Source organism: Monoraphidium neglectum, assembly GCF_000611645.1.
Source record: "Monoraphidium neglectum strain SAG 48.87 unplaced genomic scaffold scaffold00853, whole genome shotgun sequence".
NCBI classification, from domain to species: Eukaryota; Viridiplantae; Chlorophyta; class Chlorophyceae; order Sphaeropleales; family Selenastraceae; genus Monoraphidium; species Monoraphidium neglectum.
Window position 1 is genome coordinate 4,048 of NW_014012775.1, and position 16,287 is coordinate 20,334.

At 61.3% G+C, this 16,287-nt stretch overlaps 3 protein-coding genes across 3 annotated transcripts; 1 reads left to right on the forward strand and 2 right to left on the reverse strand.

Moving 5' to 3' along the window:
• Nucleotides 1-124: 124 nt before the first annotated feature.
• On the reverse strand, nt 125-10,361 carry MNEG_5622 (Rab11/RabA-family small GTPase; the record flags this gene model as incomplete). Its single annotated transcript, XM_014045901.1, has 19 exons — nt 125-139; nt 193-242; nt 469-764; nt 948-1,061; nt 1,374-1,468; nt 1,692-1,834; nt 2,088-2,213; nt 2,565-2,680; nt 2,945-3,071; nt 3,283-3,409; nt 5,647-5,814; nt 5,954-6,556; nt 6,731-6,972; nt 8,315-8,447; nt 8,776-8,924; nt 9,427-9,553; nt 9,692-9,801; nt 9,926-9,957; nt 10,339-10,361. 19 exons carry the CDS (start codon nt 10,359-10,361, stop codon nt 125-127), a joined length of 2,796 nt encoding a protein of 931 aa, XP_013901355.1.
• Nucleotides 10,362-10,876: 515 nt separating this feature from the next.
• Nucleotides 10,877-12,781, reverse strand: MNEG_5623 (hypothetical protein; the record flags this gene model as incomplete). Its single annotated transcript, XM_014045902.1, has 6 exons — nt 10,877-10,960; nt 11,126-11,162; nt 11,547-11,902; nt 12,116-12,265; nt 12,446-12,571; nt 12,734-12,781. The coding sequence occupies 6 exons, from the start codon at nt 12,779-12,781 to the stop codon at nt 10,877-10,879; spliced, it is 801 nt and encodes a 266-aa protein (XP_013901356.1).
• Nucleotides 12,782-13,600: 819 nt separating this feature from the next.
• Nucleotides 13,601-16,224, forward strand: MNEG_5624 (Protein gar2; the record flags this gene model as incomplete). The annotated part of the gene is made up of 9 exons (XM_014045903.1): nt 13,601-13,693; nt 13,789-13,869; nt 13,959-14,012; nt 14,268-14,348; nt 14,592-14,780; nt 15,059-15,109; nt 15,324-15,486; nt 15,843-16,113; nt 16,221-16,224. 9 exons carry the CDS (start codon nt 13,601-13,603, stop codon nt 16,222-16,224), a joined length of 987 nt encoding a protein of 328 aa, XP_013901357.1.
• Between the last annotated feature and the right edge of the window lie 63 nt (nt 16,225-16,287).

Genomic DNA, 16,287 nt, shown 5'->3' on the forward strand with positions numbered 1-16,287 from the left:
GGTAGGGGGGGGGGGCGAAAGTCAGCCGGGTAAATGCGAGCACATTCCCAGGGCTGGGCGCAGCAGAGGGGACCCCCTCCTAGTGGCATGCCGGGTGGGAGAGCCTGCAAGTGGACCAGCAGTGTTAATTGAAATCAGCCTGCCTGCCGCAACAGCAAAGGTGTGTTGGCAATGGATCAGGTCTGCTCGCACCTCAAAGTTGTCCATGGCGCTCCAAGCAAAGTACGTGGAAAGCTTCACACCTGGGGTTGTTAAATGATGCAACGTGCACAGGGCAGTGCATCAATTGAGCTTGTCAGAAAAAGCACATTGCATGCCTGAAACTGCTCACCTCCAGCGTCGGCCCAATGCGCACGACTGCACCCTCACAACCAAACCTCGCCCGGTCATCGTCCCTGCAGTGCCGAAGTCCACATGAACCACAAACAGTGAACCACAAACGGCCGACGCAGCAGCAGCCGCCCTCACCGTCCGCCACCGCCTTGCAGACGTTGTCCATGTACCCCTGGTAGTACCCCACCCTGAAGCTGTCCTTCACCGCCTCGGCCACCGTCTTCCCGGCCTCACCCGGCGCGCTGGCGCCGTTCTCTGTGACCCAGACGTCTGCAGGCTTGTATGTGTCCTGGACGTACACGAGCATCTTGCGGATGGCCCAGGGCGTTGAGTAGAGCCAGCTGGACTGGCCCTTTGGGCCGATGGGTTTGCCGTGCTTGTCCTCGGGGCCCTGGTGGTAGCCGTGCTCTGTGCCGTCAGACCGCACGTAGCTGCAGTTGGCAGGGGTGTAGGAACCGTCAAGAGGCCATTTGCAGGATGCAAGCTATACAAACCATCAGGTTGGGGTCTCCCCTCGGATGCCACTTGTGGCAAGCCACCATGCCATCAATGCATATGTGTGGCTGCGGCAGGCAACGACGCGCCAAAGCGCAACCAAGCCACGCAATGCTTACTCTGCGGTGTAGAAGTTGAGGGCAAAAAAGTCAGGCTGGTTAGCCAGGAAGAGGGCGCGCTGCTCAGGAGTGAAAGATGGAACGGGCTTGGTCTTCTTCACCACGTCAGGGTAGCTGCGTCAAAAGAAAAGGAGCGTGAGTGAGTGAGTGAGAGAGAGAGAGAGAGAGTGTGTGTGTGTGTGCGCGCGCGCACACGCTTGTGTGCCTGTGCATGTGCGTGTGCGTGTGCATGTATATGCACGTGTCACTGGGGAAAGGAACAAGCTTGAGCACAGAATAAGGTCTGCAACAGCCTCAAGGTGAGTTTTTGATGTAGGAAAACGTGCGGATGGTCACTTGCATAGTCAGCAGCCAAAAATGTTGATTCAGATTGACAGCAGCTATTGATACAGATTGACTGCGAGTGCTGTCAAGCGGGCCACGCACTCTCCAAAGTAGACGGGGTGAGCAAACCAGCCGAGGTCCTGGTGAAGGGCCACACTGGCCGCAGCCTTGTCCTCGAGGCTGTCGGTCAGAGGCTCCTTTGGGGGGGGGATGCTCGCGCGCACGTGCGAGTGCACTCAGAAAAGCTGCACGATGACCAGACGAGACTGTGTGTGGTCCAAACGGCATGCAGGCGTATGCCTGACATGCGCACCTTGCTGAAGCCAGACACACGGTGGATCTGCTGTGCTGCATGCAGCTCTATCTTGCTTGGAAACGCATGCATGAGAAAGCACATGAGCTCATTGGCCTTTGGCTCACGTGCCAGGTCGCGTTGAGCACGATGCCTATGCGGCCGCGCTGGGTTGCGCGGAACTGTGAGTTGTAGAGCTCCACCACCTTGGCGTGCGCCAGCAGCAGGTTGTGGCCCGCCTTGTACTGCCCCTCGTCACCATAGGGGATGCCTGCAAGCAGGGTTGGTTTGGGGAAGGGGGGGGGGGCGGGGAGCCGGCGGGAGGGCCGGGTCCAGTAAATAGCCGGCAATGCTTCAGGGGGTCGAAGGCGCTGGGCTGGGACATGGACGAGAGGGATTGAGGTTTTGATTGTGTCGAAAAGCAGCTACTCAAAGCAACTGAGACGCCATTAGGGTGGGCCGGAGACCTGGCACGGGTGCATGTCATGGAGCGCCGTGAAGCCACGCAGGAGCTAAGGGCCCACCTGGCGCGAAGTCCCCTTTGCCATAACCAAGGGCGCAGGAGCACCACGGCTCATTGAAGGTCATCCAGTTCTTCACCCGCCAGCCAAAGTGCCTGAACAGCACAGACGCGTAGCCCACAAAATCCTCTGTCGATGATTGAGGGTTAGGGCACCAGGTGGTGTGTGTGTGTGTGTGTGTGTGTGTGTGTGTGTGTGTGTGTGTGTGCACGCGCGTACGCGTGCAACAACGTCATGTGTGCATGCGGATGGGGGCAATTACAAGATGCTTGGGAGAAGGTGTAGGAGAGGCAAGCACCAATGCATGAATCAGAACATTAGCAGGTGTGGCAGCCGCAGCAGCCACAGCAGCGGCGGCGGTGGCGGCAGCTGCGGCGGCGGCCGCAGCTACCGCTGCTGCTGCGGCGCCTGCAGCCTTGTGTGCCATCTTCACAAAAGGGTCAATCCCAGTGGGGTGGTTGCGACAAATACCCGGCTCACTGATAAATTCGGCGCTCATGAGGCCCCCGTACTGGTCCTGCAGAACCTGTGGCAGGTCCCAGTGGAACATGGTCGCGTACGGCACGATGCCGTTGTCGGCCATGGCGTCAAGCAAGCTGGCAGCGCAAAAAGAAGGGTGAGGGGAAGTGTAGAGGAGATGGGTAGGGCCTCAAGCGTGGTGTCCACAAACCGTGTCAGAACAAGGTCACATGCATGGCATTGCGCAGAGGCAGGTACATCTGCTAAGGCTTGTGGGCTGCGACAATCCTGAACCCTGCTGCGCGTGGCTCGTTGCGGCTCTTCAGCAGGGCTCTGCTGCCCCGGCTGCCTCAACGCACCTTGCAACGCGCTGCCGCGCCCTGCCTCGCCTGCGCCCCCACCTGTCGTAAAACGCAAGGCCTTCCGGGTTGACTGCCGATCCTGATATCCCTGATGGCAGGATGCGGTTCCAGCTGATGCTGAACCTGTAGTGCTTGATGCCCATGTCAGCCATAAGCTTGAAGTCCTCTGGACACAGGTCACAATGATGGGATACGCATGCGTGTGTGTGGGATCACGAGGGAAGAGAAGATGACAGGCTCATGCAGGTAGAGCGGTGCGCCGCTTTGTGCAGGATCCCCGCAGCCAACATGAATGCAGAGCGCAGGTCGCCAATGCGCTACGAGCAAAGCCCGCAGGGCGATCGCAGGACCCCTTGCACTCGTGCCGTGCCCCGCACCCTTGTACTTGTGGTAGTGGTCGCACGCCACGTCTGCTGTGGCATTGTCCACGATCACCCCAGGCTGGTGACTGAATGTGTCCCAGATCGAGGGGGTGCGGCCGCCCGCATCCCAGCCACCCTCGATCTGCCAAGAGGAAGGTTTGCTAAGGGGTGAGGGAGCACGCAGGTGCAAGTGTGTGCACAAACAGACTGAGGCTCTGCTGTTTGAGCTCTGCTGTGTTGTTGCAAGCTCACAATCCTATGGGTGCTGTGATGCGCAGCTGCCGCACGCAAGGCCCTGTGGCGGCTGGGCCTACCAATTCGCCTGCCTTCTGTCGTCTCAACCACTACGCAATGAAGCCGTGCCCCCATCCCTGCTGCTGGTCCTGCTGGGGCTGCTGCCGCATCTTGCAGTTGCCCCTGCGGCCCCCTTGCGTAGGCGTGTCGGACCTGGAACGCGGCAGTGGCTGCACCCCACTGTATGCTCCTCCGCAGGTCCAGTGAGCAGCTTTTGGGTGGCGGTGGGATTGCCCCTGCGGGCACCTGCATGACCAAGTTCATTGCGTTGTGAATCAGAGCATCTCTGTCCATGCTCGTGGCGAAAACATGACAACCACCCTGACATGCAGCGCATAACCCCTTGATAGGCCGTCGGTCAGCGTGAGCGGGGTGGTCAAGTGCTCACCAGAGCCACTCCCAACGACAAAGCAAGAAGACACAAGGCTAGCATCCGTTTATTATGCCTTTGAGGCCACCGCCACGCGGCCACTATGATGATCAGACCCCTCCACGCAGGCGCGCGAACAATCCGCTCGCAGACCAAGCAGGGCGCTACGCGGTCCCCTATGTAAATCGCAATCGCGGTCGATATCTGAAAGGTTGCTCAAGGGCACCTTGCGTGCAGAGGCACCCAATGTGCTCGGCTGGACGAGTCACTCTGGCACTGCCTGGAAGCCGGTGCCTGCAGACCATGATACGAGGCCGCTGCTGATTTACGCTCGCACGCTCAGCGACGCATCACTGTAAACCCAGGGTGGCTTGCATCATGCTTATCATCTCATGTGTGAACATGAGGATGCAGCCGATTCAACACGACTCTGCATTCTTTGTGTTGGTTCCCAAAGGTGGACCCCTAGCTGCTTCTTGAGAAGCAGCACAGCTTATCGGCCTTGCATTTGATTGCTCTGAGGACTCCGGCGCAGCTGGTATGGGCTGGGCTACCCCCCTCAATTTGCGTCTGCTTGCCACTCTTGCTGTGTTTACCGGTATCATACGGTATTGTGTGCGGTGCCCAGTATGTCGTAGCGCTCCCCGGTAATTGCGTGCTTTGTATACTTATCTCTGCATGAAGGATCACATATTATTCAGACTGCGGTGCCAGCCCCACGCTTGCACACTCGCCTGCGACGAGGCGCTGCCAATTTCGGCATCCGAGCTGTGTGCGCAATGCACGCCGCTGCCATCACCGGTAAGCGGCTCCGCCTTTCCACACCCAGCCTTGAGCATTGCTTCGTTATGTATCTCCTGCTGCTCCTGTGTATCCATAGTCGTTGGCAACGTAAAGTTTGTGATCTGTGCGCGGGGCTGGGTTTGAAGGCGGTTTGCAAATATATTTGTTGGTAATACCGATGCCACTGTCGTAGATCGGCGTGCATGGCCAGATATCACGATGCGCTATGATGTTGTGCTCTACACCCAGCCGGAGAGCGAGCACGGTGCCCAGTTCCAAGAGTTGGGCGCAATCCGGAGGCATGCTTTTGCGCAGGGAGGGGGCAAGGCCATAAGAGCCTCCCTTGCTGAGAACCAGGCAACTGTACATAAATGTGTATGCATGTCGTTTGGGCATGCCTGCAGAGCTGAGGCCTTCTGCAGACGGTGGTGGCACGAACCTGGCTCAGGCTGTCACCCGATTGCTTTCGGTTGACCCAGCAAGACCCTCGCTCACTGCCTTTCTAGCCGGCCGTACATCACGCCAACACGCATGCCATCACAATGACTGGATCTGGTTTCACAGGGACCAATGCATGTACTGTATTACAGTTGTTGGCCGCTCCCTTGCCGCAGTGGCGTGCTGTGTTGCCGCAGCCCTTCTGCAAGCCCCTCGCCACTTCCGCTGCTGTGTGAGATAACCACAGGCAGCGCCGGCCCGCCGCCGTCGTCATGGCTATTTGACAGCAAACTGCCCCCCTTGCCGCCACGGCTCAAGCCCCTTCCCCCCTCGCCGCCACCTGCCAATGCCCGCATGCCAACCAGCAACCACAGCCGCAGGCCGTGCGACAGAGGAGCGGCGCGTAGCTTATCTTCCGCCCAGCGCAAGAACCTGTCGCCGCCCCAACCTCCTCCGCCACCGCCCTCTTCGCCGCCGCTGGATAGCCGCGTCACCCCCAGCAGGATGAGCACCCAGCTGGCGAGTCGCAGCAGCCGGCCCCCACTGCTGCGTGGCAGCTGCTCTCCCAGCGCCAGCAGGCCGACCAGCACGCCCGACACCATGGAGGACGCCGCCGCCAGGGTGCACACCACCACCGCCTTGCCGTGCTTCAAGCCGCACGTCTGCGTGCAGGGCAGCGCGCGGCCGGCATCGTCAGCAAGTGCAGACCCCGAGGCGGGACCCGGCAGGGGCACGCCTCAGCATGCGCCGCGCGCCAGGATCAGGCAGGGGCCAGCCGTGCCTCATGCGGCCCCCCCGCACCTGCAGTATGAAGCCACTGCTGGTGAGGCCAACGCTGGCTGCCAGCCCCGCTGGCACCAGCAGCCATCCCATTGTGGGTGCCAGCTGGAAGCCCGTCCTGCAGGCCGCCGCAGAGAACCCGAAGCAGGCGCCCGCCTCCAGGCCGCACGCGGCCGCGTCGGCGGCCTCCTCCGAGCCGCGTACGTGCGCGTGCGAATGCCCGTGTCCGGTTCCGCGCCGCTTCCGCTGCTGCCGGCGTTGCCGCCACCACACCTCCAAGCCCAAGACCGCCAGCAGCAGCAGGAACCCCAGCATCACACGCCAGGGCGCCGGTGCAGCATGGAGGGCTGCGTGGGCAACATCGTCCCTCAAGCCACTGCTGGCGCCGCCTCCGGCTGTATCCGACGCTGAGGCCAGGTGTGCGGGATTGGAGCCCGCTGGTGGCGCCCCACCAAGTGGCTGCTGCTGCTGCTGCCGCTGGTGCTGCTGCTGCGCCGCTGCTGAGTGCGCAGCCACTGGTGTAGTTGGGGTTGCTGCTGCCTCCGGCTCGCTGCTGGCCCCTAACAGCAGCACCCCCACACCTGCCGTCGCGGCTGCGGCCCACTCGCGAGGTTGCAATCGCTCCTGCGATTGGCGCGGGCTGGCTGCTGAGCAGACCGCCAGCTGGCAAAGCTTGTGCGTCATACTGCCCACTGGTACGCGCGGCCACGCAACCCAATCGCTCAACTTGAAACATGTTGCCTTTCAGCACTCTATGCCAGATATCCAGCTGGCACAGCGTTGCTGCAACCCACCCACCTTGAGGTAGAAGTGTGAGAAGGCCATCAGGAACACAAGGCCCACCGAGGAAACGGGCTGTACCACTGAGACAGGCGCACGCGCAAATGCAGCGATCATAAGAATCGCGCCGCCCAGGTCGGCCCCCATGCCCAGCAGCCACGTGCCACTCGTCACGTACTGCAGGACGACTTGCCTCTGCAGCGCGAGGCGCGGCAGGTGGCGCGTCGCCTGCTTCTGCAGCGCCTTGCCTACGTTGTTGCCTGCGGGTTGCAACAAAGCAGGCCAGGTTGCTAGGCGTGCGGCGGCCATTATGCTGCCACTGGAGCGTGTTCAATCCTTGACCAAACTTTGATCGCGGGCGGCATGGCGCACACCCGTCCTCACCCGCCGCAGCAACTATTGTAATCAGGATGGCGGACCAGAGCGCATCGCCGCTGGCCGCTGCTGGTGCGGTTCCGTGCCCGCCAGCCTGCGCCATGGCACTACAGAGCGCTGTAAATTAATGAGATCCCGTGCGCTGTCCTCGTCTAGTGCAGTCTCATCATTCCCATCAACTGGACACGCACGCACGTCCTACAGTACCGAGGCTGTACTTGTGGGTGAAAGCACTCTGTGTGGGTATCTATGAGACACGGCACACTTGTACTTTGGCTAACGACAGCTCACTGAGATCACAAACCAGGGTGGGCACTCGCGGCTCAACAACTGTACAGCACCTGAAAAGTGACAAAGCCGGACAGCCCTCTCAGCCTTTCAGCATACAAATTCATCTGAGAGGTTTCATATCATTTTTACTTACAGCAATAAGCTGCACCCTTTTACAGACGGAGCAAGCGCGACCATAGACCTTGCAGACTGGCGTATGGCTTTGACGCGTTTGACCCAATAGGCCTGCCCCGGAACACTGTTGGTGCGGGCAAGGACAAGACAAACTCAAGATTACTCAGAAAAAAAACCAATCAGAGCCTGCAATCTGCTACCGGACGGCACCACCGCCGGGCAGTGGCCCACGTGTGCTGACTCGCCCCGCAGGTGTGCGACGAGCCGCCGAAATCGAACACCCAGATGCGCATGAAGCGGGAGGATGTGCGGTCGCCATCCAGGCAGGCCCTGCAGGACGTTGATGTGTGGTTTACAGGCGCAACAGCGCCGCAGGCTCTGATGACCGCGCGTGCAGACAGGGGACCCTTGTGCAGCAAGGTGCGCTTGAAAGCGTGCGCTCCTTGCCACGCCGCCCTGCCCAGCAGCTGTGGCGCTGCGCACAGCGGCGCCGCGGCGCGCTCAGCTGCTGCAGCAAGAGCTCTTCTTTCGCGAGTCATCTGCAGGCTTGTCCACCACAATGCTGGTGCCCTGGTTGGGCAGCTGCTCGAGGTTGCGGTGAGAGAGGTGCGGGTTGGGCAGCTTGTGTCAACTCAGCTTCAAAGCCAGGAGCAAGAATGTTTGAGGGGAGGCGGTTGCTTGCGTGCGTGCCAGGGTGCTGGTAAGGATGCGCAAAGTCACAAGGTATGCTCGCTGCAAAGACGCTCGCCCATCGATGCGCACGCTTCAGCGCGCCGACCCACCAATGGCTCGGCCCCAGGCCACCATCACCTCAGTCCCCACCTACCTTGGCGCCCTTGTCGTCGGCGTCGATGACCTTTTTGCTGACGATGTGGTATATCTCCGTAAGGATCTGCTGGAACGCCTTCTCCACGTTGGTGGACTCCAGGGCGGACGTCTCGATGAACGACAGGCCCTGTGGTACAATGACGTTTTGTGTGGGCGGGGGGACATAAGGTTGGGCGATCACATGCATACATGGGGGGTAGGAAAGGCGGTTGAGAGTGTGGCAACACATACTGGTGGATGGCAATGTGCAGGGGGACAGGCTGCTGGGGCAGGACCACACCGGGCGTGCCAACACGAGAGAGCACAATCTAGTCCACAGGTGCGCATGCACACAAGGACGCGCGCGCAAACGAACATTTCTCCCTCCCTCTTTCCCTCTTTCCGCCAGCCATTCCTTCTCTCACACGCGCATGTCACCCTCTGGCACACGCAGTTGACAACCCAAGCCCACCCACCTCCTTCTCGCAGTAACCCTGCGCGTCGTCTGTCTGCACGCTGCGTAGGTGCCGCAGATCGCTCTTGTTGCCGACCAGCATGATCACGATGTTGCTGTCAGCGTGGTCCCGCAGCTCCTTCAGCCACCGCTCCACATTCTCAAATGACACTATGGTGTGTGTGTGTATGTGTGTGTGTGTGTTTGCATGTGGGTGTTTGTGTCTCCTATCAACAGGAAGGCAAATGAGGGTAGGTCTGGGTGGCAGGTGGCCCAGCGTCAACACGATCTGCATCCCCCCACAGCCACATTGCAACCTGCTAAGCAGATCGTGATCGGCCACACTGCAGCTGCCTGAAGCCCGGCCTGCAGCGCACAAGGACCCTACAACAAGTTGCCTCTGCCATCGCTGCAACTACCTCCATGCCCCTAGCTGCCAGCTGAGTGCAGAGAACGCATCCTGCACACAAAATGACCTCATGGCACCTGCCACAAAAGCTGCAACCGCTGCATATCCTGATTAGCCATATGGCCGCTATGCTCCGCCCGCCGGATGTCAACCAGGGGTACATGCGTCATCGGGGAGCTGCACAGCAGCTGCTGTACTCCTTGAGCACCTGCCAGGAGCCAGCACCTTCCCTTGCACCGCCTCACCCGCAAGTGCCCCGCTCACCCGACTTGGTGATATCATACACCAGCAGCGCGCCGACCGCCCCGCGGTAATAGGCGCTGGTGATGGCGCGGTAGCGCTCCTGGCCCGCGGTGTCCCAAATCTGCGCCTTGATGGTCTTGCCGTCCACCTGGCAGCACACGGCGTGGCGGACGGGCATTGCATTTGCTCGTGCTCGCCTCACCCCTGATTCACCGCGATGGGCGCAAGTGCTGGTACGTCCGCATTCGCACGACTGCCAAACTGCGCTGTGCGCAACACTGCCCACCTGTATGCTGCGTGTCGCAAACTCGACACCAATAGTAGACTTGCTCTCAAGGCAGAACTCGTTGCGCGTGAAGCGGCTGAGCAGGTTGGACTTCCCCACACCAGAGTCACCTGCAGCAGTACAACAACGCAAGGGCGCATCGGGCGATGCTTGACTACAGGAATAGCAGGCACTTGCGGCACATGTGTAGCAGGCAACCACCATCCATTGTATCAGAAAGGGGCTGGAGCGCACCTATGAGCACAACCTTGAATAGGTAGTCATAACTGCAGGCGAAACAGAGCGTGAGCAATGGCGGCAGTCAGCTGCTGCGGTTGGCGCCCCCCACCAGCCAGGGGACCATGCCAAATTCCACACGTGGCACGTTTTCATCAGAGACTGAAGAAAACGCGTCTGCAGCTAGGTCAACCCCCATCCATTCACGCGCTGCGCCCAGGCGGGGTCCCCTGCCGCGCGGTGCAGCGCGCCCCATCGCTGCTGCGAGCCTGTCCTCCTGCGGCCCTGGGCTAGCTGTCCGCAGTCTGCAGCCATCACCATGATACTGCAAAGAGTATTCCACTGCGCCCATGCGCGCCCAAGGTCTCCTGACCAGCCACGCCAGTGGCACATGCGATCCCGCCAGCGGCCTGCCCAAGACTCGCACTCACTCGTCATCGGGCTTGTGGCTCATCGTATCGTTTTGATCACGTGTCGCCTCGCTGCGCTAGATCGCTGATGATGCTCGGTCAGGGAGGAGTTGGCGCGGGCTGTGGCAGTGGATCGAGCGAGTTTGACTGCAAACAAAACCAGATGCATGCGACAACTAGGCCTTCGTCACGGACAAGCAGAGACGCGACGAAAGGGGCAAGAGCACCTGGCAGCTTCACGCCAACTGGCGTGGCACAGTTTGCGTCTGTGGAATGGTGCACTCCCTTGCGCAACCGGCATCCTGAGCGGCCGTGTTCTTCACCAGCTCAACCGCCTGCACACACGAACTCAAGTCAGGAAACAATACCTTACATCAATTGGGACCAAGCAAACGCAAAGCCACACGCCCATGAAACGCAGGCACCGCTGGGAATTCACACGGCACGTGCAGACGCAACCAGCGGCCATTGGCGGCCTCTGCAATTGCAAATGCCCAGGTAGCGCGGGCTGTTGTCTCTCACTCTCGGCACTCTCAGCGCAGATATTCTCTGCGGCCCCCTAGATGTACCCGGCAGGCGTCTCCGCAATCGGCGCACTGCTGCTTGGTGGCTCAATGATCTCGCTGGGGGTTGCAATTGAAACCTGCAGTTGGGATGATGTTGTTGTTAGCCACGTAGGTGTGCGAAAAAAAGCTCGCACGACAACCCTGCGCTGTCACCAGGCCTCTATCATTGGGCCACACAATGCGGGGAGCATGCCAATGCATAGTAGGTGGGGCCGGCCACCAATGCCACAAGAGCCCCCCACCTCCTTGACAAGGATGAACACAGAGCCGCCATCGCCCCTGGGTTTGCAAACAGTAGGGAAGCGCAAGCATGCAGAGTGCATGTTGTCAATACACCAGGTCAAATGAGCAGCGTGTCTCACACATACGCCACCCCCGGCAGGTGCGCATGTGCACAGCATTGTCATGCACTCACAAGTAAAAAACTGACGGGCACGTGCGCGCGCACACACGCAAACGCACAAACGTCCACACACACACATGCGCATGTGCGCACGCACATGTGCACGCACAACCAACCCCCACCAAACACACACACACACACTCACACACACTCACACACACACACACACGTGCACATATGCATACAAGCAGCATCCCCACACACGCAAGCGTGCGCACGCACACGCATGCACGCAGCATCCACGCCCACGCGCCAGCCACCTGGTGATGCGTGTGTCATCGTCCAGGTACGTCGTCAGCAGCCACGTCTCCCCACGCTCCCCGGCCGCGCCCGGCAGCGGGAACGACAGGTCTGGCTGCTGGCTGATCAGGCTGCCGACGCTGCTGATGAGCCCGCTCAGGCCGCTCTCCACGGGCTGCAGCAGGCCGCGCACCGCGGTCAGGTCGACGCTCTGCCCCAGCACGCTGATCGAGTCGGGGATGCTGAGGTCGGACAGCAGCTGCGGGGTCGCGATTGCGCCGCGCTCGAAGCGGATGGCGAGGCGCTTGGGGCTGCGCACTTCAAAGCTTGCCGTCGTGCTGACGGCGGTGCGTGACAGCGGCACGCTGATCTGGGCCTTCAGGTTGTGGATGGTTGGGCAGGATGTGGCGGGGCGCCGCACCGTCAGGGCGCAGCCACGGCAGCACACCTTGTCAGGGGCGTGCCGTATACCCTCTCTCGCGCTGCTGGCATCTGGCGAACGCCGCAGCTGATGCGCGGTGGGGCAGAACGACGACCTCTGTTGCAGCCGTGCCTCACCGGCACCCCGCGGCACGGGCGCCCCCCATACCTTGTTCTCGACGGTGTTGTTGAGGACGTCAACGCGCTGCGTGATGTCACCGATCGTCACAAACGGCAGCTTGCTGAGAGCCAGGATGGCCAGCAGCTCGCTGTTACTGGTGTACACCAGCTTCCACTCGCCGTTGAGGGCAGACAATATCTGCGCAGAGGGGCCAGCCAGGGGCGTGCAAAAACTTTGTGAGGTCTGAACGACCGCATGAGCGTCTCCTGGCCGAGCCATCGCAGGGCCGCTGCATGCCTTTGTCGATGTGCGATATCAAGCCGCACTGCAACGAAGCAGCTCCGGAACCCTGACAGGTGTGCAGTGTGCGCATCGCACCTCGGTGGGCGAAGGCGTGGGGTTCTTGGCCTCCAGCTGGGTGATGAGCTCGTTGATCTCCGCCCGCACCTCGCTGCGCGCCGCAAGGCCGCGCTCCGTGCCAAACAGGGAGTCCAGCAGCGCCGCCTGGCGCCGAGTGAAAGCGTGCAGCCGTGTGTGTGCAACCATGTGTATGAGGGCGTGTTCATGCGGTCTCTTGGTGCAGGGTGCGAGATGCAGGTGGTCGCGGAGGCCGCACCCCTGCCCCGACCACTGCGGCCGATTCAAGTGCGCTGACCACGAGCGCACCTTGAGATCTGCCGCGCTCATCTCATCGTCGTAGTCAGCCTCCGCCATAACGAACCCGCTGGGCTCAGGTGCGGCCTGCGGGCGGTGGGACGCGTACGCCAACGGGCCTAGGCGCCAAGACGCTCTGCCCCCTCCCCGACGGGCTGAGCCATGCTCGCCCCCCTCCCTGGGATGGACCTGCAGCCCAACTCCGCTGATCGGAGGCAGCTGCCCTGCCAAGCAACTGGATGACAACCAGTACCCGCAGCTCACCGCCGCTTCATCCGCTGCAACGCGGGTTCGGATGACATCTCTGGCGCGCTGGGCTGTCACCTGCAGATGTGACACCCACCAGTCAATTTGCTTGCGTGCAGCTCGAACCGCGAGCTAAATGCACAACATTGGCGGCCGCTCCCCGCAGCAGCACGTCACATCTATGCACGGAGCAGCGCAAAGCGCCGCGCAGCACGCGCACCTCACGCCGTAGCAGTGGGCGCGATGGCAGCGGTCGCGCTCCGGCAGAAGCACCACGCCTGAGAATGCAGTCGTGAATGCGTCGGAGAAAAATTTTTATGTTTTAGGCCCTACTCAGCGATCCTTTCGCCCCCTCAGCGCCCCCTTGTGGCAGCCCCCCACACCTGTCGAGGCTCCTCAACGAGTTGCAGCGAGACAGGGCAGCCATGATTTTGGGATGATGATGATGTGTTTTGAACGGGACAAGCTCATGTTGACCCTTCATGGCTTCCGGGCTGCCCCACACTGCTCTCGAGGCACTTTGCTCCGCTGGGTAAATATTTCTGCGTCGGTAGCCATCTTCCTTTCCGCGTCCCTTTGTTCGAGTGGTGTAAAACTTTCCACCCCACTCATATACCTACATACACCGGCACCATGGCCAAGACCAAGACGAAGCCCGCCACCAAGGCCGGCAAGGAGAACATCAAGGTGACGCAGGGCGCCGTCAAGAAGGAGACTGCACGCAAGGTGAGATATCGAACGCGCCGGCGTAGTGCAGGCGAGGAGCCCTGGCCGCCAGGAGTGCCTCACCCGCCACCTTGTTCCGCCACCATGCTCCGCAGGCGGCCCCCAAGCCCGCTGCTAGCGAGTCAGAGGAGAGCAGCGAGGAGGATGACTCTTCCGACGAGGACGTGCCCATGAAGGTGGGCCGTGCAGGGTCCACCGACTGCAAAGTCGATCTGGGCCGCCAGAACATGCAGCTTACGCTCCCTCGCTCATATGTCGCTTGTAGGCCGCTCCTCAGAAGGAGGCAAGCGACGACAGCGACTCAGATGACAGCAGCGAGGTGAGGGGGTTGTGAGACGCCCGGCAACGGCAAAGGAGAGGGTGCCCGGGCTATTCGCGAACGTGTTGCGAGCCAATAAGCTATATACACGCGCCTGCACCGCGCTGAGTCGCTTCCCGCGCGCCTGAGCGCCTGCGTTTGCTGCCGGCGGCTTGATGACGGCTTGCACCAGCGGCGTGCGCGCCTTCCTAGGCCCGTTCCTCTGATCCAAATCCTCAAGCTGCTTGATCGCCAACGCCTACCTCGCCAACACAGAGCGACGACTCGTCTGAGGAGGAGGAGGCCCCCAAGAAGAAGCCAGCCGCCGCTGCTGCCAACGGGGCCGCCAAGACGAAGGTAGGAGCCGGCGGCTGTGGCGCGGCGGCTGCACCTGCAAGCGCACACACTCTACAGCATCACATGCTCGAGCATGGGGAGCCCTGCTGTCGAGCTGCTGTCTGTTGAAGTCACAGCAAGTTTCCATGTGCACAGGCATGCTGGTGGTGTTCTGATTGTCTTTTTTGCACGTGCAGAATGCCTTCAGCCCGCCGCCCTCCTTAAATCTGACGACCCTCGTCGCCACTGACGCCCCTTTTGAAGGCTGCTGAGTCGTCCGACGAGGACAGCGATGACGATGAGGACGACAGCGACAGCAGCGAGGAGGAGGAGGCGCCCGCCGCTAAGAAGGGCGCTGCCGCGCCGGCCGCTGCCAAGAAAGCAGAGAGCAGCGACGACGAGGACAGCAGCGACGACGAGGAGGACAGCGACGAGGACAGTGACGAGGAGGAGGTGGGCGGGGCTGTCAAAGGGAGAGAGGGCTGCTTAGGGGGTGGGGCCAATGAGGCCATGTCAGGAGGGTTGTGAGTCTGTCGTGTGTGGGCCAGTGACCTTGGGCCCGGCAAGACAAGACTTCGTTTGGCGCTGTGCTTTAGAAGCAACATGTGCTCTACATGTTTGTTGGGGCTGCAACGCACCCCCTGTATAGCTTGCAGGTTGTGTGTACTTCTACCTACGCAATCTGTGCATACTTCTCACCCACTCTTGACGTGCTTTGTTGTACTACACAGGAAGAGAAGGAGGAGGCACCCAAGCGCAAGGAGAAGCCCGCCGCGGCCAAGGTGGGGGAACGTGAACTTTTGATGCTGTCTTCCGCTCTTTGCTGTGCCCGCCTTGCAGGGGGCTTGGCTACTTGTACAGTCAGTCTTGTTGTGTAGCCTGCAGCGTGCACTTCTTGAGAGCAGGAACTGAATCACGATGGCTTGGGCTGCAGCAAGCGGGAGCCCACAATCCAGCTCACCGCTGTCGCGTCGAAAACCCGTGCCTGCCAAGCAGGAGGAGCCCGCTGCCAAGAAGCAGCGCGTGGAGGTCAACGGCGGCGGCGACGCCGAGCCTGCGTCCGCCACCGTGTTTGTGGGCAACCTGCCGTGGAGCGCGACCGAGGAGGAGCTGCGGGAGTTTTTCGCAGAGTGCGGCGAGATCAACAGCGTCCGCATAGGTGAGGGGGCGCCTGCAGCACGCACGACGGGGTTGGCGGGGAGGGGGGTCGCACAAGCATATTCAGGGCCGTGACCCCTGGAAGCGGGTCTCCACCCTCCACCAGCACGGGCAAGCGCGGTAGTACAGGCGTTGAGTGAGGATGGTGCACATAAACACAAACAATCCCAAATGTTTGGGTTCTCAGGGTGCAAGCCTCAAAACAGCCACTAGCCGCGGTGGGGCTCAATATCGCCCACCTTGATCACATGCACCCTCATCCCCCCAAAAAGCACAATCGCTGCCACCACGCCACTTTGTTCTGACCGTGCCCTCCTGTCCCTGCGCGTTTGCAACCCTCTGCAACCAACCCCACAGCCACCGACGCCGAGACCGGCCGCGCACGCGGCTTCTGCCACATCGAGTTCTCCACCCCCGAGGCCGCCGCCAAGGCGCAGGCCGAATACAACGGCCAGGACTATGGCGGCCGCGCCATCAAGGTCGACGTGTCGGTCGGCCGCGGCGGCCAGCAGCGCAAGAGCTTTGGCGGCGAGGGCGCGGAGGACGGCACAACCGTGTTTGTCAAGGGCTTCGACACGTCTGAGGGCGAGGACGCGGTGCGCGCGGCGCTCGAGGAGACGTTCGGCTCGTGCGGCGAGATCGCGCGCGTGCGCCTGCCCAGCGACCGCGACACCGGGGAGCTCAAGGGCTTCGCCTACATTGAGTTTGGGGACGCCGCGGCCAAGGCCAAGGCAGCTGAGCTGGACGGCGCTGAGGCGGCCGGCGGCTACCTCAAGGTGGACATCAACGTGGCGCCCCGCAC